This window comes from Macrobrachium nipponense, chromosome 39, assembly GCF_015104395.2.
Source record: "Macrobrachium nipponense isolate FS-2020 chromosome 39, ASM1510439v2, whole genome shotgun sequence".
NCBI lineage: Eukaryota > Metazoa > Arthropoda > Malacostraca > Decapoda > Palaemonidae > Macrobrachium > Macrobrachium nipponense.
In genome coordinates, this window is record NC_061099.1 from 1,256,566 (window position 1) to 1,284,231 (window position 27,666).

The window sequence follows — 27,666 nt, forward strand, 5'->3', positions numbered from 1 at the left end:
ACTTCTTCTGACAAGCTTTACCAGCCCAAGTGGAATGTCTTCCAATGATGGTGCAAACAAGCTTAAAGTCTCTTCTTCTGGGACCTCTTCAAGTCAAATAGCAGACTTCCCTCTCTTATTTGAGGTCCATAAGAAAGTTGTCTCCCTCAACTATTAGGGGAAATTGAGCCTTGCTCAACTCTGTTTTTAAGCACAGGGGTCTTGATCTTTCCTCCAACAAAAATCTTTCAGACCTAATTTAGTCTTTCGAGACCTCGAAAGTTCCAAAGGATTGTGTAGCTTGGAATTTGGATATCGTTGTGAAGTGCCTTTCTGACACTCCTTATGATCTTCTGCATACGACTTCATTGAGAAATTTAACAGACGACGCTGTTTTTAATAGCTGGAGCGTTAGTGAAGCATGTGAGCGAAATTCACGCTACAGACGAGAGTGGGATTCGCTCAGAGAGATGCAGTCTGTTTTCTGGCTTTTCAATTTCTCGCTACGAACCAGAATCGGTCAGATCCTTGACCTCATTCTTTCGTCCTGAAGAACCATATGGACTTTCTCGGACTGGAAGAGGAGGAGAGGCTTCTCTGCCTTGTAGGAGCTTTAGAGTGCATATTACCTTTACAGGACAGAGAAAATAAGAGGACCTTCATCACATCTATGGTGTTCAGTTAAGGATCCATCTCGCCCCTTGTCAAAGAATGCTGTTTCTTACTTTTTTAGTCTTTGATAATTGAGGCCCACTCTCAAGTCAAAGAAAAATCTTTTCCACTTATCAAAGTAAAAGCTCACGAAGTGAGAACTGTCACCATTCAACATTTTGAAGATAAAAGTCAGTGCTCATTACATGAAGAAAGTATAGACTGTGTTTGAGAATTGTAGTACTCTCAGAACTTTATCCGTTGCTGGCAAGGTATTGGGAGAGGCAACATACGGGGTTATCTGTCCTAATTTTCCGCTTTGTGTCAAGGTTGTTCGAATCCTAGGGAAGTTTAGGGGGTGCTTGGTACCTGGAGTGCCCTCCTGTCGTATTTTTTTAGCATAGAGGGTATTCATTTTTACAACTTGGTGAAGGTGACTCTATTGTTGGTTGTTTTTTAGTCTGGGTTTTGCCCAGGGCAAGGGCATTATTACTTTGTGGTTCCTTGTTTAGTCAGCGGTAGAGCCCATGACTTCAAGGAACATGCCACTACTGTAGAGGTGACCCATGCTTTTGGTACCATTCTCTCTACTAAGTAAAACGAGCACCAACTAGAGTCAGTACTCGCCTGCAGCTGCTCACTTACAAGTCAAGGTATGACAAGTATATGCTCTGTTCTACCACACATTGCCTTTTTGAGAATTCTTTATTTTCAAGAGACATTATTTCCACATCCCTCCACCTTTCAATATGTAATCAGCTAAATAATTGCTTGGTAAGACGTTTGAATAAAAATGTATTTTTATAAGAAAAGCAAGTTTTATTTAATACTTACTAAGCAATTAAATAATGGTGCCCTCCCTGCTCCCCACAGATGGAGTTGGCAGCTGAAAGTCAAAATTGAGAGGTGCTGAGTTGTCATATCTGAGTACCAGAAGTGGGCGGTTACTTGTCACCCACAGTGGTGATGGCGGTGACACCGCAAAAGTTTTAATTTTGGTCTGCTGCGGTAGGGAACTAAGAGCTATGTAAATGCTGGGAAGTATTAAAACTTGCTTTTATTATAAAAATACATTTCATAAGTATCCATGAAATGAAGTACTACTGCATATTAACAATCTTCATTGCTTCTTACTTTGTTGAACAGTTTGGTGTTGTGTAACCTCAGGAAGCCATGAAGTGAAGTAAAGTAAAAGTTGAAAATGTTTGAAATTTTTTTACCCAGAAAAATTGGTAGTTCATAAAGATAGTTATTCACGGGCTTTTCCTTTCAGTGGTTCCAGTACCAAATCCTATTGTTAGAAGTTTACGTTTTTATAGGCTCTAATTGATGCAAGATGTTGAATATACAATGGTCCCCCTCCCCCCCGCAAATGTTTAGAATCTGCAAATAGTTGGAAGCCTTATAAAAACTGAAAATGGCCTATTTTGTTAGGTAAAACTCAGGAAAACTCCACTAAAAATTTCAGTACCTGGTTTTTTTTTTTATAGTTTTGTCACAAAAGTGCATTTTATGATGAAACTGATAAAAAAACAGGGATTTCTGGATATTTCTCATAGAAAAATACCGCGAATAGGGGAATTTCCTGCGAACAATGGGTAGATATGGTCCAGAGAGAAATCCGCGAGTCTGCGAATCGGGAGAACGTGAATACGGGGGCCCACTTTAATTTGAATTAGGTACTACTGCTGCATACAGTATTACAGTACTGTATTGGGTTTTGCTCAGCCAGTCATCATTTTTGTCCTATTATACTACTAAAGGGCAATGAATTTTTGTAGAGAACGCTTGTTGTGATCTTGTCCACTGCCGCAACTAATTGTTAACCCAATTTCTTGGAAAAAGAACAGGAAAAAACATTTTGTGTTCTATATGTACTGTGAAGCCTGGGGTAACCATTTTGAGATATTTGTGGTATGGTGTTTGTTGATAGTTATCATTAGAAGTTGTTGGTTACCATATTAGTATTTATATATAATATGCTGTACAATACTTGAAATGGCCATTGTGTGGTCAATTGTGAAAGTCAAAATGCAACTTGAGGCTTACATATGAGTATGGCATGCAAATATGTGGTACTACAGTGTCTAATGGAAATAGAATGCAAGTGTGACACCTGCTGATATTTAATTAGAAGTTTTTGCTATTCATGAAATTTTTTTATTATTATTTTGCCAATAAAGGCAGCCATTTTTAGAAAACTTTTGTAGTTTTCATCATGATGTTAGTTATCAGGAAAAAAGGCAAAGAAACTTTATCATCCTGGGCCCTATATGTTCGAGATGTTATATATTGAGAACTACTAAATACTATAGCACTCAAAGAACTTCTAAATACTTAAGCACTCGTGATGCAGTCTTTTTGTATGCGTAAGGTCTGTATAGTAGGGCTGTATAATTCCCAAAGTACCTTTAATTGTAGCATGGTATTTTTGAAGCCCGATACTTCTGCCATGATTTTGTGATCGTATTGGTTATATGAGAACTGTCATTTACCTGCTCAGGCATTGAATAATGCAGTCATTTTTTATGTATGCAACTTACCAAGTACAAGTTACATAGCTATAGTTTATAAACCATAGCTGTGTAACTACTTGGTAAGTATACTTAAAATCTTATTGTATTATAAAAATGTTATTTTTTTGTAGTACTTTAGATGTAAAGGAGATTATTTGTATTCACTGTGCAGAAGTGAAAAATTTGTACTGTATTCCTTTTGTAGTTGCGAGATAATTCCTTTGAATATTTCCTTAGGGGTCTTGACAAAGTTTGGGCAACGTGAACCATTAATGGTTATGCAGGGTAAACCTTTGTTGTTGTTATCATTATTTTTACATACAGATTTACATATTGTTATTCATGTTTCCCCTTTCTGCACTGAACCTTTGACAGTTATGATGATAGAACTTGGGATGTAAAAGTTCTGTGGTTGGAAACTTAGGTTCCAAAGTACTACCTTACTATTGCAGTGCCTCTCAAACAAGACCGTGAAAAAAAAAAAAAAAAAAAAAAAAACTAAGTATCTCATCTCCAGCAAAAAGCAATGGAGGAATTGCACCAGTCCATGGATTATTCAGCTGAAATTTTAGGTCAGCTACGCTGTTGCTTATCAATTTATTCTAGCTCATTGAAAGTGGTTTGGGAAATAATGATGGGAGTATAGATCAGTAGTAATAATTTTGCATTGCATTACTTTCAAATTCCAACTGTCATGGATGGGCTTTCTGTTAGAGTACATAACATTTTTTTTAAATTAGTGAACTGCTAGTCACATTTTCACATAGATTGATGAATTCGCATGAGACTACTTACCATTAACTTTCAAGGCAGATTAAAGCAGTGTTCCTGGAGATGAAACTAGGAAAATTCATTCATTGATTTGAAACTGAGTCAGACTGTTCAGATGCCCCACTTGAGATATGAATTTGATTTTAGCTTTTGTAGACCCAGACTCATGCTGTTATCTAGCTTGCATTTTCACATTGTATAATATTTTGTCTTTCCAGACCTGTGACTTCATGTTTGATAGGAATTTGTCCTTGGAATTAGTTATGGGCTTGATGTACTAAACTGTGCCATTATTATGGTAATGTAAAAGCAGTTTTAGTTAAAATATATTTAGTGTTGAAATTTTTAAGTAGATATTTAGGAAATATTCAGTAAGGGTTTTTTTTAGATTTAATGAGGGAGTTTGACAGTAATACACAGCTTGAGAACATTATTGTAGGACTGCTATAGAGAGATTACATAACAATCTTATACTTCTTCTAATGCTTGTGAATATATCTGTTAGTTTGGTGTAAGCATTTCATATCTTAAACGACTTGAAAATCTTTGAAGATCATTTATTATCCAGAGAGATTTTTCCACAATTCAGGTTTTGTCTGTTCCCGACTTGTGCTTTCAGGCTGATCACATTCTTGTTTAACAGTATTTATCTTTGTTTCATCCACGTAAATTGTGGTACAGTATCGCACTATGTTCAAAAAAAAAAAAAAAAAAAAAAAAAGGAAAAATGTATTAAAATGACAAGTTTAGGTTAGCTGAAAACAAATTCCCATAAATTGACAAAACTGTCAACAATGTAGCAGAGATACTTTATGCATTTTTGTTCATTGTACAAAACTAAGATATTCAGTGATATGCAGTTGTAAGTTTGTTGTTATTTATGACAGTCATCACAGAGTAAAGCGAAAGAAAAGTGTTTTTTCTTTATTGAAAAATTGATGCTTGACACCTGAGGTGCTTGCAGTAATTTTCTTTGATCAGTCATTGCAGTTTTATTTCATGGTTGGAAACCGATTTCGCAGTCATTTTAATGCTGAATAGTTTTCTTTAGTTTAGTAGGTGTTAAAGCAATTGAAATCATCCGAAATGCTTCCTTGTCTATTTTTCTTGTTACAGAGTAGAATTCTAATAACAAATAAGTGGAAATGTGCAATCAAAAGTCCAAGTAGTTCATTCTGTATCACAAATGCTCTGTAAAACTAGAAAAAATGTAGAAATATTGTGATTTTCACAGTCTAAAGCTCTTGGTACTTTAAAAGTATCAGTGATATTTACAATAGAGAGGGATTGTCATCTGTATACATACATGTGCTGTGAATTTATCGTCCATTTTAAAATGAAAATTAAATACAAGACATTAAAAAAGAAGGTAAATAAGAGTGTTTTCATAACACCAAATTCTTCTCTTATGTCCCTTGATCATCTCATGGATGTCCCTTAATCATGTTTTGCCTTGTTGCTATGGACAGGATATACCTTGTCACCTCAACTCTTACTCCTAAGGATTGAGAAGTCTTTCCTGTGCATGCCCAGACCTGCTCATGATATTCGCATCTCTGCTTGCTCTTTACATGCCATAGTATTGGGAAGGTAAATGAGTTGGTTATGGAAAAATGGTTTTTTTCACAACCCTGTTAATCATATGTTGTGTGATAGGCAGTTTGTTCTTGTGAGTCGGTGGGTGTTGTTGGAGATGAGTTCTGTGCAGGCAGTCCTCTGTGAGTAGACAGATAGCCAAGGCCAATAGAGCATTGACCCACTGTCAAGCCTTGCCCCAGGATGACTATGTCTTGACCAAAAAATCAAGGGAAAGGTAATTGTGTACGTACTAGTCAAAATATGGAACTGACTGAAATGCTTCAAAGAGGCCAATGATAAAAGAAGTAGTTTTAGTCATGGGGAGTAAGGATAAAGTTGGAAGTGGCTCATAAATGGGTCTGGTCTGGCTTTGTAAAAACAAAAGCTAAATCCTATCTAGAAGGTTTCTTGAATTAACTGAGGATGGGTTGTTCAAAGTACATAATGAATGTTATCTGAATTAACAAGATAAGCACTCAAGCCCAACCAAACAAGGTCAGAAGGTCAGGGCTAGAGGTGAAGGATATGAAGGTGCAGAGAGCTTGGAAGGTGTGTCCCCCCTAAGAGAGAGAGAGTTGCATTTGAAAAGAAGTAAGGTATCCATTAGCAGGGGAATCTGAAAACATGAGTTCATGGCGCACAACTCCAAACTCTTCTAAAGTAAAGATAATGACTAATTAAGAGACCAATTAACCACATATTGTACACAAGGAGAACACTGTTAATCATGGCAGGAGGGGATGCAAGTCGTGTGCAAATTAAATAAAGCATGTCCGGTCAGACCTTGACAAATATGCTTAGATATGCCAGAGTATTGCAGGTCAAATCATATAAGTACTGTATACAACACTTACTGGCCCACTGTTGTGGCAAAATTTAGGAAAATTAACAGAGAACCAAAGGAATATCCTGTCCTAATACAGGGCAACTTATGATTAACAGGATTTTAATGAAACAAATGCATAAAAAAAATACAAAATGTCATACCTTGTCGCTATTTTGCTACTAGAACGTATGTGATCCAGTATAAGGATTTTTGGTACTGCTGTGTGCGTAAAAGTATTAAATATTTTCCCTTGGATGGCTCTTTGTAATTGATATCAGTAAAAGTTTTATTAGTGAATACATAATGTTCTAATAAATTAATTGAAGTGTAACAAACACAATATGTCACATGTATAATAAAACACTTGTACATATAATGTAATCTATGGCGAGCATCTCGGTAGTATCGTTCACGTCATGTGATGATAGATTGACAACATAAATGGTGAATAAATTGAGGTCAGAATTCATATGATTTCTCAACAGATCATCAGAACCTCAAAGGATCAAAGCCAAAATTATGATATTTATGGCATTGTCTTCAAGACTTGTCTCAGCATAATTTGAAAGTAATACCGTTACAGGTAGTTAATAGTTTGGTGTTCCATAACTTCTTGTAGCACAGAGTGAGAGTAGAGTTAGGTTATAACCTTCCTAAAGTAATGTAAATTACTTGATGAATGAATTATCTCAGATTGGATCAAAGCATATTGTTACTTGACTGTATCACTGTAAATATTTGAAGTGACGTTGGTTTAGTGCAATTGCATGTAGTGGGTTGCTGGCCTGGGCTATATAAATGCACAAAGTTTTCCTTTCTATTGCAGGGGAGTCACAGCACTACTAAAACTAAATCCTTTGAGAAACTTCCATCCACCCTTTACTGCCCTCTCCGATTGGAGGTATTTAACATATTTCCGACTTCTAGAAAGTTTCAGCCTTATCCATTCAGCCCATGCAGGAAACAGATGTCGTTTATATCTTTTTTTCTCGTAAAGTACTGGTTATCATTGAATGAAATTAAGATTGAAGTGTAGCTTAACAATATTGTGCTCCAGTATATAGGATTTCAATTGAGGTATCATTAGGTGTTGAGAATGAAAGTTGTGCATTTAATGTTGTTTGTGTTGTACTAAAGGAAATTGAAAGACAGCGAAGACTTAAAGCAACTTATTAGATAGCATGAGATAGACATGCTTTCATTTACAGCTAATAAATTTTCACAACTTTTTCTGAACAAGTGGTTATTGAGAAAAGACAAGCTGTTGTTATTATTTACTGTTTATTAGTTTTGCTTATCTTCTTATGTTATGCAAAATTTTCCTTTTGGTTTTGGTGGTGTCAATGACCAAGTAAGCATTATTGGAGTTCAGCTGTTTAACCCCTTTTTGTGTCTGATATCATCTAATTTCTTTGTCACTTGGCTTAATGGTCTTTATTTTTATAGTAAACCTTAATTTCTGATATAAATGACAATCAGAAACTTTTTCTTTGTTAAACTTTGTGTTGCCCGTTTATAATGCCTGCTAGGTACTGTGCTGTATCACATTCAAGTATCTATTACTTAAATAGATTTTTTTTTTTTTGCTTTCCGATGGTTCCATCGTGCGTTGGCTATGCTCTAATAACTGTATATAGGAAAGCTAATCAACTGTGCCCAGTTTCATACATATTGCTTGCTAGCTATAGGTTTAACAAGTAACCCACACCATTATACCATTTCACTGAACTAGATATATATATATATATATTATATTATATATATATATATATATATATATATATATATATATCTATATATATATAGTATACATACTATATATCTTTTTCCCATTTTCCTTGCTCTGTGTTCCTAATGTTGAATTAAGGTAGGGCTGTTATCTTGTAAAAGTCATTTCTGAACGTAGAGCACCTGACTAGAAATTGATGCAGAGACTCTGTGTACATATTGCAGATGGATAAAATTATTGTTTTTTAAGGTGTGGCCGTAATCAATGTTTATCATTTTGATAATCGTTTATAACTCCGATTGATTCTGTAGCTTGTTACTTGTGAGTTGATAATTCTATATGGTTTAGTTGATTTCCTCCTTAGTGACAAAATGTAGTATGCTACTTGGCTGCAAGTGATTTTAATGTCTTTTGGAAGTACTACACTGTGTAAAAATTGTCAGGTTGAACAGAAGTAATCTATGATAGCTTGATTATACAACAGTGTGGGTTGGTGGTCAGATGCAAAACTTTGACATAAGGGATAACTGGAAGTGGAACTGAAAGTACCAGCATGCACCTAGAATCACTCATTTACAACAGTTAAAATATCATGATTTCACAGTTATGATGCATGTTACAGATATTTTGAATCTGATTCCTGTACAGTAATTTTGTAAGTTGCATAGCATTGCTTATTCCTTTGTTAGCCCTTTGAGAAGCAAGTTAAACTTTTGGCTTAAGATTTGTAGATTTTTCTGTTGAATTATAGATGCTCTTGGATAGAATTGCACGTTTATATGGAACCCCTTGGGAGTACTGTTTGAATTGTTTGATCTTCAGTGCATTTTGTCTCACTCAATTTGAAGTGCACCTTTTTGAAAAATTTTGAGTTTTTATTTGTTTAAAGAATCTAGAGACTGAAGTATTTCTCAAAGGGTTAATGTTAATTATTTTTCTCCCTTTGTAATTTGGATCCCGTGTCATTTGTAAGCTTCAGTGTTATTTCAGAATCCTATCTGTTCTGGCTCTTTTTCTCCTTTTATTTTTACTTTTGTTTATAAAGTTTTCATACTGAATTTAAAATTTCATTTATGTTGCCGTTTTTGTTTTTTCATACCATTGTAACTCATGGTTAATATAGATATAGGTTGGGAATTTGTAAACGACTAGAAAACCTGGACTTTAATTTTTCCTGTATACCACTCCTTTTGTAGATGTTCGACTGCATATCTTTAATAGACTAAGCGGTTAAGCCCACGTAGAATGTTGCAAAATGTGTGTTATTCCTTTAAGATTGCTTCAGATAATTGGCAAATAAGAACAGTTATTTATTCATTTTAGAGCATATTTTCTATTATAAGTAATAAAGGTCTTTGGAATGGAAGGATTAGATGGTTGTATGTGCTTGTATTTCAGTGAATTCATTCACAAGTGGATGGATTTATTTGGTCTTAATGAAATATCTTTACCCTTTACTTGAAACAATAGAAAGTGTGTGCGCGCGCGTGCATGCATGTGTGCTCTGTGTGTGGTTACATGTCAAGTATGAAATTCATGATATAAGTTAATGTCAGCTGTTTGATCCATTCTTTCTCTTTGGTCATTAACAAAAATGCAGTGTGGGGGCTGTACAAATAGTAATTTAAAGCTCATTGAACCAAGTGTGGAGAAACACAAGAACATAACCCTGGTGAGAGCTTCAAAATGATTGTGTGATGAGGTTCTGTTGGGTAAAGCAAAGGAGAGAATGAAGATGATGAGATTGAAGGGGAAAACAGATTGAAGAAGTGACACTACTACTACTATACTACTACAACTACTACTACTACTACTACTTTTGGGCTTGTATGGATTAGTGTGCAGTAGTATATGTGACAAGGGTGGCCACACTAATGTTGTGTCTTCTTCTCTCTTCTTATCGTTTTTACAGGTTGGCCCGACTCACAATGATCGCTTGTGTTCGATCCTTTTGGCTGATGCCCATCATCTATTGCTGCGTCCCAGACCTCCACACTACTTAGGGCAGACATTTAAAAACCTTTCATTAATAGAGCTTTTTTTTTATTTATTTATTTATTTTTCACTTTTTCCTCATGGACAAACAGTGCTGGTTTCATTTGACAAATCATAGTATATCCCTCTCACTGCATAGAGATACAGTATATAAGAAAAAAAGTTTTGGTCATGTGGAAAAGTTGTTCTATTTAGACGTTACTACATCCTTCACAAAGCAGTGTTTTGCCACAGGCATTTTATTTATTGGTGCCCTGTTGCTTTGTGATGGTAATTGTTTTTGTTTGTTTTGTTATCTTTGCAGATATTGGCGAATGGGTCAACTTTGAGTGATGCGTGGTGCACCTGCCCCAGTGTGTACAAAAATAAAGGGAATTGGATATGCTAGCCTATGTTTGTAACATAAAGACCCAATAAGAAAATAAAGAAGTGAGAGAGACTTAGGTTTAACAGTTAAGAAATGGATTCTTAGACTAAAGATAGATATACCTACTACCTTTTTTCTTCATGATTTGCTAAATCACTATAGTAGTCCACAGAACTTCGTTTTGGGCTGAGATTTTGATGTGGAATGTTAAGAAGTTAATGTGGGAATGAGTGCGTTCAGTAGTGTGTCAGTGGCCGCCGAGTGTTTTTTATATTCTACTCTTTGCAGAACACAGGTTGAGCAGCCTTAGACTACTCCACAGAGTACCTTGAAGACTTACGACGTAAAATGGCTAAGCCCCAGTCTCAGTTGTTTCAACTGTGACTGGCTCATCCTCATAATATAATATATATTTATATATTTTCATTATCATGATATTTCAGTGCCATTGTCACTAAACTCATCAGTCATAATACGAGTCTTTCATAGTATCAATCTACCAACCAAGCAACCAACCGATGATAGTATGATATCTCTCTTGTGTGAATATGTGATATGCCTGTTCTTTTTTTCTTTGTCATTTCATGGTGTAAGGTGGGCAGAAAGGCCTCAGCGACAGGGAGATTCAGCGGCTGACCGTTCGGCAGTTAGCTGGGGCTGCTATTTCGCATTGTAGCCTCCCCAGTGCAGTGGTAATGGTTTTCATTAAGGTGCACCTGTAGACCTGTATACTATACTTGTCTTTTGGCAACTGAACTCATATATTGATATCGTCAAAGTTTTTTTTTTTTTTTTTTGGTCAAGTGGATTGATTGGCTGTCAAATATATATATATATTTTTTTTTCACCTGAGGGTAGTGGGCTTGGTAGAAAATTCATATGGACCTCATATGAAAATGTATTTGTGGGTTAACAAGCCTAGTGCGTTTATTGTAGTAAAGTATTTTTGTGCTGTTTAAGTGGTTATAGCTACTGTTCAAGCTGAAGTATTGTACTTTTTGCCAAAAGACAGTCTAGTTCGCTGGGATATTGGAATAGGTGTGGCATTTGTTTCATCTTTTTTGTAGAATGTTTCATTCTCGATTCTTCTGTCTCTCTTAATATTACAGCATAAAATAATATTCATTTATCTTTTGTGAATGGGCAAAACCCAACACATGTAGCCAGTCCCTTTTAGGAATAAAACAGGGAATGTTGTAGATGAGAAATTGACTTTGTCTAGGCTTTGAAAGGCGTCAACATTGGATGCAATGTTGTCATCATCATTGTTGTTTAGGGAATGGGATTGCTCCTTTATATACATAGTGGGAAATTGGGAGTATCCAATTATAGCCTTTGGCCATTTTCATCCTGCATTTTTCAGATTTTGTGGAAGAATGCATTTGTTTATTGTTGATACATAGCTGCAATGATGCTCTTTTTTTATGATATTGGTTGTCCAAGAGTACTTTATTAAAATATTAGTATTTTATATTCATTTTATTACTTATATGTAATACAGATGGAGTTTTAACTTAAGGAAAGTTGTGTGAACTATACTTTTTTGTTTTACAGGACTTTTTGAAATTTTAAGCAAGGTTGAACAAGTGTTTGAGAATAGGAATTACTTTTTAAGTGATGTTATTACTTGGCACAGGTATGGGGTGCGCAATCAGCTTTAAGCCTATACATCCAACATATCAAGAAAGGAATTACGAAAATTATTGTATAACACTTTATCTTTTCTAATTTTTTTCTAAGTAGTGCAGTCAATTGACAATATGTAAGGATCAATTAGTGGTCCAGTACAACCCATTTTATTCTGTTGTCTGTGGTGTTTGGAGTTATTTGACCCATGAATAGCTTTTTCTGCCAACAGAAATGTTACTTTTTCAAGTTAATTTTTTTTAAGTGTGTTCAAGACCATGTGTTTTCATAGGTGGTTCAGTGATGTTCTGCTGACATTAGTTTATCAAGCTTTAACATTTTGCCCAGTCTCACACTGCTCTTTAACAGTTTGCATTCCCAGTCCAAGAAGAGCTCTTAGGGGAACAGTTAGATGTGTTCGCCCTTTAACTTTCTCGAATTTAAACCAAAGACTTCATGAGTTTTGCCTTCTTATTTAGGATGTTTGAGGCATTTCTTATCATGGTAACATTTTCTCAAGGATTGGCCTATGTAGAAAAATGGAAGATATTAATTTTTCAGGATTCTTGTAATCATATTATTAGGACTTAGAGTGAACAGGACTAGACACTATTCTTGAAATGTGAGTGCCAAGATGTCTAACTTGTTACATCTTGTCAAAGCTCTTCTGAAGTATTTGTGTGCTGAAGACAATATGGAATTGTATATATTTATTTTGACCAGTCTACAGCACTGCATATTGTTGCCAAATATTCTACCCATTTTTGTTTGGTCCTCAATGGTAATGCAGTGTTTCAACTTTACGTTTTGCCATCTTCACTTATGTGTTGAAGACAGTTATAACTTTTCTTGTATTTAATTACCCTACTTTAAAAGTTCACACACACTGCCTACCTGTAGCTTCTTGGAGTTGTTTCAGTCAACTCCATTAATTGTTATGCATTTTTGGTTATGGTTGTGTTTCCTAGTCCTATTAGTTTAGTGTTTGCTTCCTTGCAAGTTTCATTATGCTAGAAAGTGTCTGAAATCATTTTGTAGGTTCTGCCAAAATGTCTTTGCACAGGTATTACTGCGACAGATTTTTAGTAAAATTTGTTTTGCTGATTCCGTGTACTGATTTTAAAAGTATAATTTTTAAATGACATGTTCAGTCCCTATCTTGTTTTATTTGAAGATTACAGTAAGACAAAGACATATAGTTGTTGGTTAAGTGTAAAAAATTATAAGACTAATTTAAAATATACGAGTCCTGTGTTATCGTTTATCGTAAGCATTGGTCGATTTACAGAAGCTGTTGCCTGTTAATAACTTCACTTGTGATTTCAATTCTTGATATTCTTGTTCAGCCATAGGTTGGATGTAAAGGAATATTAAAACAAGCACCTTTTAAGAAATCAGTTGTGTTCAAGTGTGCTTGTATATGTGTATATTTTTATTTATTTATTTATTTATTTTTTTAACATAATGGCTAAACTCAACTATTACTACTGTGAAGTAATTAAAAATTACAAACTTTGAAAAATTTCCACATCTGTAATTGCATGAACTCTCCCATACCTTGGATGATTAATATGTAGGAACTACTGGTCTGGTTAAAGTATATTCTAGTGGTGTTATAAGAATTTTGTTGAGTTTCATTTTGAAGTTTGCATAGGTTCTAGTCAACAAGATTTTTAATGCGAGTCATGTTTATTGATTGTTTCTTGGTACTTCCTTCGTTGAGATGCCTGTGGGCAGAAAGTCAGAAAGTAGGGAGATTTCAGAATGAAAGATGCTCAGTTTATCCAGATTTCTTTATATTGCTGTATCTTGCCTGTTGTACATGAGTGTTGGGATAATTCCATTGCCTTGAAAGTGGAATCGTCTTAACATGTACAAGACATTTTAGGATTCTTGTACTAAGTGTATTGGTTCCTGTCTTTCCACCATTTTCCGTTTTGCAACTGGGTGTTTACATGATTCCTATGGGCAGGCTATATGTCAGTGTTGTGCCCAGTTTGATACAAACCACTAATTCCTGACCTTGATTTGACAGAAGGAGCCACTCGGTCAAGGTCACCTGTTCAGGATGTGGACCAGTCGGGAAATCTTGTGTTGGGTAAGTAGTCACAACTTTTTTTTTGCCACTTGACATTGATATCTAATGTGACAGTAATTTTAGGTCCTTTGTTCGTGTGGTTAACACTTATTGTTTCCATTTTTAGGTCAGGGTGCCAAGAAGGATGACATGGTTCACCTATTAGGCCAGAGCCTGCCTCGTCTTTCATCAGATCAGAAAGATGCAGTTGCTAGAGCGAAGAAGTATGCAATGGAACAGTCTATACGTCTTGTTCTTATGAAGCAAACTTTAGCTCACCAGCAGCAGGTCTGTGATGTGTGTAAAATATTTTTTAATTTTTGCTTAACTTTTTTTTTCCTTTTGAGATGATTAAATAACCAGTCAAATGCCCCAAGTGACACAAGTTTGGGGGAAAGGTCAGAATGTTAGGGAACTAGAAAGTGGTCAAAACTGTAATGTCCCAGAAAACCTCTCTATAAAATGGGAGAGAACTAATGCTTAGAGGTGAAAGAAAAAATTGTAATGCTAGAATTGCTCGATTTAGCACAACAAATATGGGCTAAGGCTGCTTAGCAGGCATTATTTAATTGCTTGAGAGATGTGAGGCAGCATTTTTCATCTTGACAGAAAATAATAAATAATAGCCAAATGTGAAGTAATATATTCAGGGTTTTTGACCTGAAAAATTGGTTTGATTACATGCCTTCTCATGAACAAATGTAGCACCCTTGTTGTATTGACAAATCTCTGCTTTTTAACCTGATGAGGTTAAACAGCGGGGAAGAGGAGAGTGCTCAAACCTTGAGGGTGGTCCTGACAATGTATGAGGACATAAGAAGCCTCGTAGCTCACCACAAGAAGAATGGGTTGGGTAGTTACCACCTGATGATGTTTCATTGGCAGGCTTGCGTGTGTGAGGGGGTCCTTAGCTTTTCTGCCGCTTCTGTCAGGAAGACATTAGAAAGTACTCTATATGATTATGAGTTTGTTGTAAGAATTTTCTTAAAGTTTGTTTGGTTGAAGAAAGTTAATTTTATATTTCAGTAACAAATTATTAGCTTTATATGCCATTAATGGCTATGAAATTATGGAAATGCTACTTTGTTGCACTTTTCGTTGGATATATGCTACATGGAAGTTGATCGTCATTGAAAAAGTACATTATAAGGAACTTTGTATGGGATAACAGAAACATGGATAATGATTACATTCTTTATATGCTTTTATCACATCTTGCAGTATATTAAGTACTAGTGAGAACAATTTTAGTCTGTCATGGCGTATTTTTTTTTTTTTTTTTTTTACAGCAAGCCAAATCACTACAACGTCACCAAGCGTTGGTTTTGATGTGTCGTGTTTATGTCGGCAGCATCAGTTTTGAACTTAAAGAAGACACGATTAGACAAGCATTTGTTCCATTTGGGCCAATCAAGTCCATAAATATGTCTTGGGATCCTGTCACTCAAAAACATAAAGGGTAATTATAAAATTTATTTGTTTCTGTAAAGTGCACTTAATCTTATATCTGTCCATGCAGTTTTGGTGTTTTAGATACATTGTACACTTGTTGATCATCTTTATGGAATATTTTTAGGTTTGCTTTTGTTGAATATGAAATGCCTGAAGCAGCGCAGCTTGCCCTTGAACAAATGAATGGTGTTATGATCGGAGGACGCAATATCAAAGTGGGAAGACCATCTAACATGCCACAGGTTAGTACGTACATATTAACTTTTGAAGGTCACTCGCACCTTATTTTCTATAATTTTAAATTGGTGATTTTAAAGTGGAAATGTGAATGGATAATATCTTTCTCATTGCCATTAATGTAGTGACTTAGAGAAGTTTTAAACCATCTATTATCTTCTAAAAAGAGATATGACAAACAGTGATGTATCGTCAACACGCAGTGGAACACATCAGAAGACAAGGAAATCAACTTTTAATTTATACAGATGGATCAAAGACAACACTGGAGTAGGAGTTTCAGCATTCTCAAAAAGATAAATTAATCAAATAAATCTTCCCCCAATATCATCAGCTTATACTGCAGAACTCACATCCATACAAATAGCACTAGACATAATATCTGAGAAGAGAGTAATTTCCACCATAATTTTCAGTGACTCACAAAGTGATGTCAACACTATAAACAAATCTCCAAATCATCTTGTGCAGGTAATCCAAATAAAAATCCATCAACTTCAATCAGGACTATTAATAAAAATATGGTGGATTCCAACACATATGGGAATTGAAGAGAACTGAAAAGCAGATACAGCTGCCATCAACAATTACACATGCCCCAGTATCAGACTGGTAAATTCATGAATGTCATTGTCTCAAAAAGAATGAGTTAAAGAAATTATATTAATGAGACTACTTATAGGCCATAATAGATTTTCACATGGCCGTTTAATGTCAAATCCACTTTCAGAACCTATGAAATGTAATACATGCCAAACACCAGTGGACTGTTGAAACCCAACAAAGATCTCTCATTTAATAAGATCATTATGTTCCTAAATAAAATGTTTTTTATTAAATAACCCCCCCCCCCCCTTTAATTCCTGAAAACCAGCCCAAGAGTCTTTATTAGACTCAGAGGTCTGGATAACTTAATCCTTTATGATGATAGTTGAACCATCTATGCAAAATATTTATTTTGGACCAAAATCAAGTGGCAGAGTAGCTAAAGTAGATTTAATACAGTGGTATCATACATTAAAAAAAATCATGGTGTTTAAATTATATTGAACTAAGATTTTGAAAGAACATCAGTTCAGAATTGGCCCAGAAATTATATTTTTTCAGCTAGAAATTCCTTCTGTTCATTTTTATTACCATAAAATATGCGTGGCAAGGGTTTTGAAGATATTTGCTAAATGTACTATATGGTCAAGAAGCCTTTTAATCTGTTTTTATGACCTTGACCAAACCATACAAGACCATGGAGAGTTACTTTAAAGCATGTTTAAGTGGCTAGGTGAAGGAAATCTAATACAATGTTTTTAAATATTCACAGTAGCTTTGCACTGATATCAACTTTTAAAGCCGATACAGATACCTGCTACCTCCATATTACTGTTATTTACCAGAATATATGTCACTAAAATCTTTCTTGTTCTCTGGTTAATGTATAGTAAAAGTTCAAAAGTTGAAAGGTCATATAATATGGTTATATAAACAATTTCAAAGGCGTAAGTTTCATGGAAAAAGAACATAAAGTATAACTATTTAGTATTTAATCCCTTTATTACCTTGATACAGTTTGGCTTATATTATGGCTACCATTAGAAGACTTTTAACACTAGTATGTACTTTTATTCTGAGGTTTAATTTATATATTGGCTAGAAACTGTTAACAGACTCATTTATTTATATTAAAGGTCCTGGTAATGGAGGGGTTAATCCTTTGTTTGGTGGGCTTTGTTAATATATACATTTTGGGAAGCCTAGAAGGATTTTAAATTCCTTTACTAATGACAAAAGTATCGGCTGGTATCGGCCAGAAATTCACCGATACTGCAAAAACTAGCCATTACCACTGATACTGATACTTGGGCACATCTCTAATTCACAGCAGAAAAGAGAAATGACAGACCATTAATTGACATTTCAACATAGATGGATTGTGTGACTGTTGCAACAGGAGATGGATTGTGTGACTGTTGCAACAGGAGTGAGTGAAAGAACCATACAGTGGACCCCCGTATTCGCATTCTCTGGATTCGTGGACTCGCCCATTCGCAGATTTTTCTTTGGAACCTATCTAAAATTTATTCACGGGAGGACTCCCATTTGTGGGGTTATCTGTGGAACATATTTAAAATTATTCGCTGTGCCCCCCGCTGTTCGTGGATGCAAATCTTTGTGTACAGAAATATTCTGTATTTTCATGTTATTTACTGTATAATATGTGTACATAATAATGTGAAGTCATACAGCACTTACTTCTGATTAATGTTGATTATAGATGATGATGATATTATAGCCGTGCAGCCTGATGAATGACGATTAAGATAGACTGCACAACAAAGTAGAGGAGTTACAGATCCTCTGAGGGCGCCTTGTCACCTTCTTCAGGAGGCGCTTCGTCAGGGATTTTAGGAGGCACCACCATCTTGAGGTAATTGTACATTTGTACAAACAAGTCAAGATAGGGCTTCACTATTTCATTTATAGTATTGATGAAAGTTGTGGCCCTTTTTTTATTTCTATCCCATGCCTTGACTCTTGTCTGTACATCCCTGATCAAATTGTAGAGACCACAAAATTTCTCAAAGGCCTGGTCCATTGATGGGATAGCATTACTAAAGAGGGAGGCGAGTTCTTGTCCAAGAATGGCCTCTCCAAGTATTTTGCCCTGCCCATATTCGATCTCAATGCAGGCGACTGCACTTTCAGTCACACGGTAATGGGCTGCTACTTCTCCATGACTTCTGCCCTCTTAATATGACTATCACGTCCATTTTCTCCTCAGCACTCATTAACTGTAAGGGCCTCTGACGCTTAGGCTCTTTGCCAGAAGCCGTAGGAGAAGCAGAACGTTTAGAGGACATTTTAAAGAATAAAGCTTCATCCGCAGTAATGTATACCGCACAGGCAAAAAATGCACAAATGAGAAACCATTGAACTTACGTACGTACTACGTATTTGGGTCAATTGGGTACGCATTGTGCAGACTACATTTTATGAAATGTTTTAAGATGATTTCTAAATATATATGTATTTACGTAAAGTTTTAGGGTGATACTAATAGTAGGCAGACCATATCTAAAGTATGTAAGACAACGGGAATATAGCAGGGTACATATGTTTTTGTCTGCGGCATGCAGTATGTGCGTATTTTTCATGCATACGTACTAACTATATTTTCATGACTAAATACATATTTGTGATGAAAAAAATTTATCCGTTTTCAAATATTAGATTTGTAATATTTTAATGTAAAAATCAAACAAGCAGGAAAATATAAAATCTGAGGTATATCCATGGGTTTCACGTCACAAAAAGAAAGATCTAAAGAAGTAATATTAGCAAGACTCTGCATCGGTCATACTAGATTTTCTCATGGTCATGTAATGACAACCCCACAATCTGACCCAGTAAAATGTAATGGACGCCAAGTTCCCATGACTGTCCAGCACTTAATCGTTGAATGCCCAAATTGGATTCGACAGAGGCGCATTTTTTTTTTTTTTTTTTTTTTTCTTTTTTTTTCCGAGATCCAACAATGTCGGGAATTCTCGCTGAGGGCAGGGATTTCTCACAAAACAAAATTATTATGCTCATAAGTAAAGTCGGTTTTTTAAATATTTTTTTGCTTATTTTCCCTCTGGCTAATTCCTGGGAAACAGCCTGAGAAGAGCCTTTTTAAGGCTCACAGGTCTGGTTAAACTAATCTTTTATCCTAACCTATCCTAATGCAAACACAGCAAAATTTCAGTAACAAAATTGGGTTTTTTTAAAAGATACTTCACCCAAGCCAGCTTTCTGCAGATAAACAAATATTATGATGCCGTGACGCCTTCTTAGAGCAGTACCCAAATGAAATGACATTCGACATGCTATTGGCTATTGTCTGCACAGCAGGCAGTCCAGGAGCAGCATTCATTTTCCTTGTTGCTCATTGGCTGTACACTTGGTGTTGATTGGTTGAAACCTGACCTCATCTTGCAGAGATGGAATTGTGTGTACATTGCGCATCTCCATCAACCTCACTGCGTAGAAAGTTACTGACATATGCGAACGTAAACGCGAAGCTGTTTTGCACGTATCAGCAAATATCTGTGCATCGTGCCAAAAATGGTCCCTAAAAAGTGGCCTGCTCCTTCTAAGGCTTCTGGCAAAGAAGCTAAAAGAAAGAAGACCGTAATGAAGCTTGACGAGAAGGTGAAACTTCTTGATATGTTGAAGGAGGGCAAAAGTTACGCCGTGGTCGGCTGCCTGAAGTAGTGCTCCTTGAATCGTCTGAAGAAGTGCCTCCCAAATTGCCTGAGTCAGTGCCTCCTGAAGTGCCTCCTGAAGGTGAAGAGGCGCCCTCAGAGGAGTTGCTTAGCTGTGCATTCATATCTTCATCGTCATTCATCAGACTGCATGGCTAATTCATCATCATCATCTTTAATCAACATTTATTACTGGTGAGTACCCTAATTACATATGTTGTACTAATGTAAAAAAAAATTGTTTAATGTTCATATGTATTTTGTCTCTCTCTCTCTCTCTCTTCTCTCTCTCTCGTGATTTTATGTACAAGACATCCAGAAAACTGGATGTCTTGTATAGTAATTATATGAAAGATGTCTTGTATAGTAACTGTATGAAAGAAATTGTGCATGACTGAATACAAATGGGGAACCAGATTATTTTCACATTCATAACAAGTCATGCAGTACGTACATATGTATTTATAACCATAAAACGTAAGATTTACTTTAACCCTTTAACGCCAACTGGACGTATTTTACGTCGACATTTTTTGTCTCTCGGGTGCCGACTGGACGTATTTTACGTCGACATACAAAAGTTTTTTTAAAAATTTGCGGAAAAATACTTATAGGCCTACCAGCCGAAAACTTTTGAATCACACGCCTTGGGGGATGCTGGGAGTTCACGGATCAAGGTGTTGTTTTGTTTACAATCGTTACGCAGGCGCGCAAGTGCGAATTTCTTTCTTGCCGCACTAAAAAGTATCGGTGACACATCTCTGAAATTATTTCGTCACTTTGACATAATTTTTGTACCATTTTAAATTAGCCGTTACATGGAGTATTATATATGGAAATGTGCGCATTTTTATGTAGAATACAACAAAAAAATACTCATGATTGTAGCTTTTATCAGTTTTGAGATATTTTCATATAAATAACGATAAGTGCCAAAATTTCAACCTTTGGTCAACTTTGACTCTACCGAAATGGTCGAAAAACGCAATTGTAAGCTAACACACTTATATTTTAGTAATATTCAATCATTTACCTTCATTTTGCAACAAATTGGAAGTCTCTACCACAAGATTTCGATTTATGGTGAATTTATGAAAAAACGTGTTCCTTACGTCCGCTCGGTAACTCTTCCGAAAAAAATCATGCGTGCGATTGTGGTAATGTTTGCACCATTTTTAATTAGCCGTTACATAAAGTTTTATATATGGAAATGTGCGCAATACAACTAAAAACAACCCATGGTTGTAGCTTTTATCAGTTTTGAGATATTTTCATATAAAAAATGATGTGGCACATTTTCAACCTTCGGTCAACTTTGACTCTACCGAAATGGTCGAAAAACGCAATTGTAAGCTAAAACTCTTATATTCTAGTAATATTCAATCATTTACCTTAATTTTGCAACAAATTGGAAGTCTCTAGCACAATATTTCGATTTATGGTGAATTTATGAAAAAAATAACATTTTCCTTACGTCCGCGCGGTAACTTCCGAAAAAATCATACATGCGATTGTGGTAATGTTTGCACCATTTTAAATTAGCCGTTACATAAAGTTTTATATATGAAAATGTGAGCAATTTCATGTAGAATACAACCAAAAATAATTGAAGGTTGTAGCTTTTCTCATTTTCGAAATATTTGCATATAAATCATAAATAGAAAAAAATCCACGTTCGGTCAACTTTGACTACCGAAATGGTCGAAAAACGCAATTGTAAGCTAAAACTCTTACAGTCTAGTAATATTCAGTCATTTATCTTCATCTTGAAACAAATTCGAAGTCTCTAGCACAATATTTAAAATTATGGTGAATTAAAAAAAAAAAAAAAAAAAAAAAAAAAAAAAAAAAAAAAAAAAAAACTTCCCTCCGCGCGCAGATTCTCCCCCGCAAATCTCTGGAATGCGTACGTCACATTCTCGGAATATTTGCTCCATTTCATATTAGGCATTTCATAGAGTTTTATATATGAAAATTTGTGCAATTTCATGTAGAATAAAACGAAAAATATTTGAACGTTGTAGCTTTTCTAATTTCCGAAATAATTGCATATAAAAGAATATATAAAAAAATTTGACATTCGGTCAACTTTAACTCGTCAGATATGGTCGAAAACTGCAATTGTAAGCTAATACTCTTACAGTATAGTAATATTCAATCATTTGTCTTCATTTTGAAACAAATTGGAGTCTCTAGGACAATATTTAAATTTATGGTGAATTTTTGAAAAAAATATTTGTTTACGTCAGCCCATTACAAATTCATGCATCATTTTGTGATAGTATTTTCTCTCTGTTGCTTTTATCGTTTTACAATGTGTTATATACCAAAATGATCGCAATTTAGTGTACATTACAACGGAAAAAAATTGAACTTGTTACCTTTAACCGTTTTGTGCATAGAACGATTTGAATACAATTGTATATGAAATTTTGTTTTCGCGCAATCATATATCGCATTATTTATATATGATAATGATAATTTTTTTCATTTCTGATGGTTGCATACTAAACTTCAGGCAATGACAAAAAAAAAGGAGCCAAAAATGAACTCTTTAATCTTGAAAACTAAGCTCGCTGTGAATTTTTGAAAAAAATATTTTTTCTGCTTCCGCGCTCACTCCGAGACTCCCTCGGCACACGGAAGACGATTTTTAATATACCCCTTCGGCGTTTAAGGGTTAAAATAGTATGTGTAATATTTCAAAGATTAATATGAACTGTAATAGGATTATATTTTAATGTATATTTGATATAGGATAGTAGTTTTAGGGATACTTTGGTGTTTCCACATTCAAGATAGGAGTTTATAAGCATTTTTGGAGAAACATTTGAGGGGTTTTGGGGGGGGGGGGCGCGTCAGGCACTCATCCCCATGAATAAGGGGGGACCACTGTAATTGTGGTTTATAAGTTTGAAATAATATATACAAAATTGAATGTCAAATATCATTTACCTTCTCTTACAAGTAAAAAAAAATCACTAGAAAATATTCCTATTGTATATACTTAATGTAGTACGTACTATATGCGTAACACATTTACAAATGATACTGAAATAACTGTGAGCATTAAAGCTCTCTCCTTCTCTCTTGGCCAAGGATCTTGAAGTCTTAGATGAAAGTAACGGTTTAAAGGGATTATCTCGTCCAGAGCGGCAAGGCTGGCAGGAAAAAAATCACTCATACCCCAAACACCAGAATTTAACAAATCTTAAAAGATGCCACAACCAGGATTTAGTCATAATCATTAACCTCTTGGATGTATGAGTCAAGGCCAGGTAGAAAGATTGCCCCAGATAAACACAAATGTTTTCCAAAGTGAAATTTGTTAGGGTTGTATTAATCCGTTTTAACTTTACCTGCAACTCGAATTTGGTCCTACAATAGTCTTTGTGGGAGAAAATCGTATTTAATTTATACAAGCGTAGAAAAAGTTATGCAGTGAATGCAATAAAGAAATTAGTAGTACTTAAAAGTCGTATATTTCCTGTACCTGCCCTTTATTCTGATTTGCCTTGTTAAGTGACAGGTTTTTTAGAGTTGCTAGTCATAGTATTACTTTCATGTAATACTCCCCAAGATTCAGTTATGTATCAGTGTAGTTATAATCATCAAATGAATTATATGTCTAGATTGATTTGATTTCTGTTAAATGTAAGGAGAAGAGAAATGAGGAGGACATTATGTACCAAGGATTGAGATATGTTTGTTAAATACTACAGGCTTTGTTGTTACATAGACATTAGTCATGATATGACAGTTAAACTATTTATATATAAGCTTTTGTTAAATTGAGAATGATTTTTTTTGTGAATATTAGTAGCCAGCTAGGTAGAGAAATTATGAAAGCACTGTAGATTAGACAAGAATGGATGGTTGATACAGATGGCTTTGCTCTAACCTGTAAGTGGAAGTAAACTCAACTTCTCTCTTTCATTGATCTTGACAAAATTTTCTTGGCAAATTGAGTGTTACTTTAATTCAATGTGTTACCTCTCTTCCAGGCCCAGACTGTTATTGATGAGATCACAGAAGAAGCTAACTATTATAATCGGATATACGTTGCCTCGGTTCATCAGGATCTGTCAGAAAATGATATTAAATCTGTTTTTGAAGCCTTTGGGAAAATTAAGGTATGGGTTTGGAATTTATTATAAGCAATTTGAAGCACATCAGTGATTTAAAATTCAGTAAAATGCATGTGTTAGGTTTATGGCCATAATATTTATTCTGATAATTCAATTGTAGACACATCTTTGAACATTGGCATTTGTTATTGTAATGCAGAATAACCAGACTATGGAGTTAAATGTGGGTAAGAAGTAGCTTAAAAGATTTTAAAGATTAATATTATATGGGTATAAAGTAGGTAAGAAACAGCTAAAGATTAATATTATATGGGTATTTTGCTTTAGGAGTTGACATATTCCATTTTAATTGGTTTTTATGTGATGTGTTCTCATATAATTCATAATTTTTATTTCAGCATTGTATGTTGACACCAGGAACAACGCCGGGTAAACATAAGGGTTATGGTTTTATTGAGTATGAGAGTTCTCAGTCAGCACAGGAAGCCATTGCATCTATGAACCTGTTTGATCTTGGAGGACAGTACCTGCGTGTAGGCAAAGCGATAACTCCCCCAGGATCTTTCTATGTAAGTGATTTTAATTAGCTTGTGTATATATAAATCATGCACCTTTCTTACGGGGTATACATTTTTACAACTTAATATTTTTCCAAATTTTTTAATGACAAACTTACGTTTGGTGTATAATAAATTGAGTAGATAGATGGTTATTAGATTGGTTTAAGTTATGTATAATGTATATTTATAAATAATAATAATTATACGTTGTTTTTCTGGATAGTATCATAATTAAAATCCTAATACAGTATGCCATGTAATTTCTTGTTGAAGCCACTGCAGACTCTTGGATTTAGTTTTTTGTTTTCATTTTTAAATTTAATTGGATTTCTTATTCCTTCATTCTTTTGAACTAAAAGGATTTTATTGACTAGATTTATGAAAAGATGGTTAATCCATTTATTTTCTTCAGGGACCTTTGACAGCCCCAACGCAGATGCCAACAGCAGCAGCAGTGGCTGCAGCTGCTGCCACAGCTAAAATACAAGCTATGGATGCATTAGCTACAAATGCCATAGGATTGGTTCAAGGATTAAGCACATCCCCTTCCTCGTCACAAATACCACCAGTAGGGGTTGTTGGAGGAGTTTCCTCTGTGGGTTCCTTAGGTGGGGGAGCTTCAGTACCTCCAATTGGAATGGTGGGTGATTCCCCTACGACTAGTACCATATCAACTCCTTCCTCTGTTCCTCCAGTTGGAGTCGTCACTAGTTTACCTACCATCAGTGGCTCTGCCACCTTACCACCACCAAAAGTTATTACATCGGTTCCAGTTCCTGGCATTACAAATTCTAGTACTTTATCACCCACATCTAATAGTGTTACAACAATTGCTGCAGGTGGAGGGTTAGATGAACTTAAAGCAAACCACCAGGAGGAGTTAGCCAAAAAATTGATGGATGACAGTGAGCCACAAACTCTGCAACAACAGGAAACTATGTCTATCAAAGGCCAGTCTGCGCGCCATCTGGTCATGCAAAAGCTAATGAGAAAAACAGAGGCAAGTTATTTGATTTTTTTTTTTTTATTTGCTGTTTAATATTTTAATTCTCTAATAACATCCCAGTTACTTTAAAATTCCTTTGGAAGGACTGGCCCTAATGGCGAGACAAATTTGACGTACTTACAGGTTACAGATGATTTTCTTTATTCGTTTAAAAAATTTATAGTTCATGGTACAATGTTGATTTGGTCATATTTTAAGCTGATTAGTAAAATGCCCTAATGAAGTAAAGGGTGAAATTGAAATTTCTAAGGATAATTTGGCAATTGCACGCCAGGTGTTTTAAGAAGGAGCATGAAAGAGTTTTGGTATAAAGCAATTCCATGTCTCTGAGGTTACATGGTGAGATTTAAAAGATATTTTTTATCTGTTTGCAGTCATCAGTTGTTATATTGAGAAACATGGTTGGTATAGAGGAAGTGGACGAGTTTCTTCAGGATGAGATAACAGAAGAATGTGGACGGTTTGGTACTGTCAACCATGTCATTATTTATCAAGAAAAACAGTCAGATGAAGATGATGCCGAAATTATAGTCAAGATTTTTGTTGAGTTCTCTAGTCCAAGTGGTAAGAGAATGTGTATTTATATTTTAGTTCTATATTTTACATGTACGTACTTAAACTAACTTCATGAAAATATAGACAAGTGCCCATTCAGTCTTTGGCCAAAATTCAAGACACATTTTGGAAAGTTTTATGGTTGCATGACAGGTTCCTCAGAATGCATTTAGAATAGCAATTTGAAAAACAATGTTTAGCATTACTGCTGCGTAAGTTTTATCTCCTTTTAGAAAAGATGTTGAAATAATGAATGCTAATAAGTTTTGTGAGAAGACACAAGTATTGGTTGTGAGTTAATGACGTGTAGTTTTTTTCCATGAACATATTACAGACACTTGACTTTTCCTTTCAGAATCTGTTAAAGCGCAAGAAGCCCTCAACGGACGATATTTTGGCGGCCGGTTAGTGAAAGCAGAATTGTATGACCAAAATATGTACAATCATAATGATTTGTCGGGATAGAACTGTTATTTTTTTTATCTCTCTTTTTTCTAGGTATTCAAGAGACTTTACGGAAAAATTAACAATTTCTTGGTGAACATACATTTTAGTATGCAAATTACCATCCTTGAAAATAGTTTAAACCGATGAATTTGTGTATATATAAATATATATTATTTTGTGTATAGTCATTCATTTTGTTATTTTTATAGTGCTAGTTTCACATCCCCCATTCCTACAGAACATTGACTTTCGTTTCATAGTTGTGTTGATTTTAGGTCATCAGTCATCCTTTCATGATATTGCTCATCAAAGTCTTTCATTCATTATTTTATATTTAATGGGTATTATGTATTTCATGATTTCATGAATTGTTACAAGCACCTTTCTTGTCTTCATGTTACCTCATAAGTCTTCATTTTGTTTAGTGAAACAAATTTGAATAGAGTATTAAGAGGTTGGTATTATGCAGTAATAGGTTGATCATTGCAGTTATTTCTGGAATTAATATTTCTTCCATTCAAGTTAGTGTTGGACATGAGTGTGAAACAAAGTTCTATGCAATTTTGACATTTGAGAAGTCAGTGGTTTTAAACTGTTTGTAGTTAAGAAGGTCAGTGTTTTTGTGTTCTGAAGATATCAGTATATCATTGTAGTATATTTTTTTTTATTTTTATCTTTCATGTCAGAATTTAGGAAACTTGAAAAATTGGTGATTTTTTAAAGAAAGGTACCAGTTAGGAACAGCTGTAAGCTTCCCATAAACTAGTAGAAAGAACATGAGGTGCTAGTTTCCTTCATCTGTTTGTTTTACAAAACTACCCTCTATTTCAAGAGAACCTTTTGTTAGGAATCATTTCAAATTTGTCTTTTAAGGGATTAGCTATTTTAGATAATTGGAAACTACTCTCTCAATTTAATGCTACTAAATTTTATTTTCTACCTATTTTAAAAAATGTGAATTTGAA

At 34.9% G+C, this 27,666-nt stretch overlaps 1 protein-coding gene across 7 annotated transcripts; it reads left to right on the forward strand.

Moving 5' to 3' along the window:
• On the forward strand, positions 1–27,666 carry LOC135209995 (poly(U)-binding-splicing factor half pint-like). Of its 7 annotated transcripts, XM_064242728.1 has the most exons (13): positions 1–7,222; positions 9,963–10,054; positions 10,350–11,104; positions 14,074–14,136; positions 14,243–14,412; positions 15,001–15,087; positions 15,405–15,574; positions 15,692–15,809; positions 24,050–24,178; positions 24,532–24,702; positions 25,106–25,693; positions 26,074–26,263; positions 26,610–27,666. In XM_064242728.1, the coding sequence occupies exons 5-13, from the start codon at positions 14,266–14,268 to the stop codon at positions 26,717–26,719; spliced, it is 1,710 nt and encodes a 569-aa protein (XP_064098798.1). In that variant the 5' UTR covers positions 1–7,222; positions 9,963–10,054; positions 10,350–11,104; positions 14,074–14,136; positions 14,243–14,265; the 3' UTR covers positions 26,720–27,666. The 7 variants fall into 7 exon arrangements, with proteins under 7 accessions (XP_064098798.1, XP_064098797.1, XP_064098800.1 ...); XM_064242727.1 differs by having other exon boundaries at positions 9,963–11,104; XM_064242730.1 differs by lacking the exon at positions 1–7,222 and having other exon boundaries at positions 8,164–11,104; positions 24,056–24,178.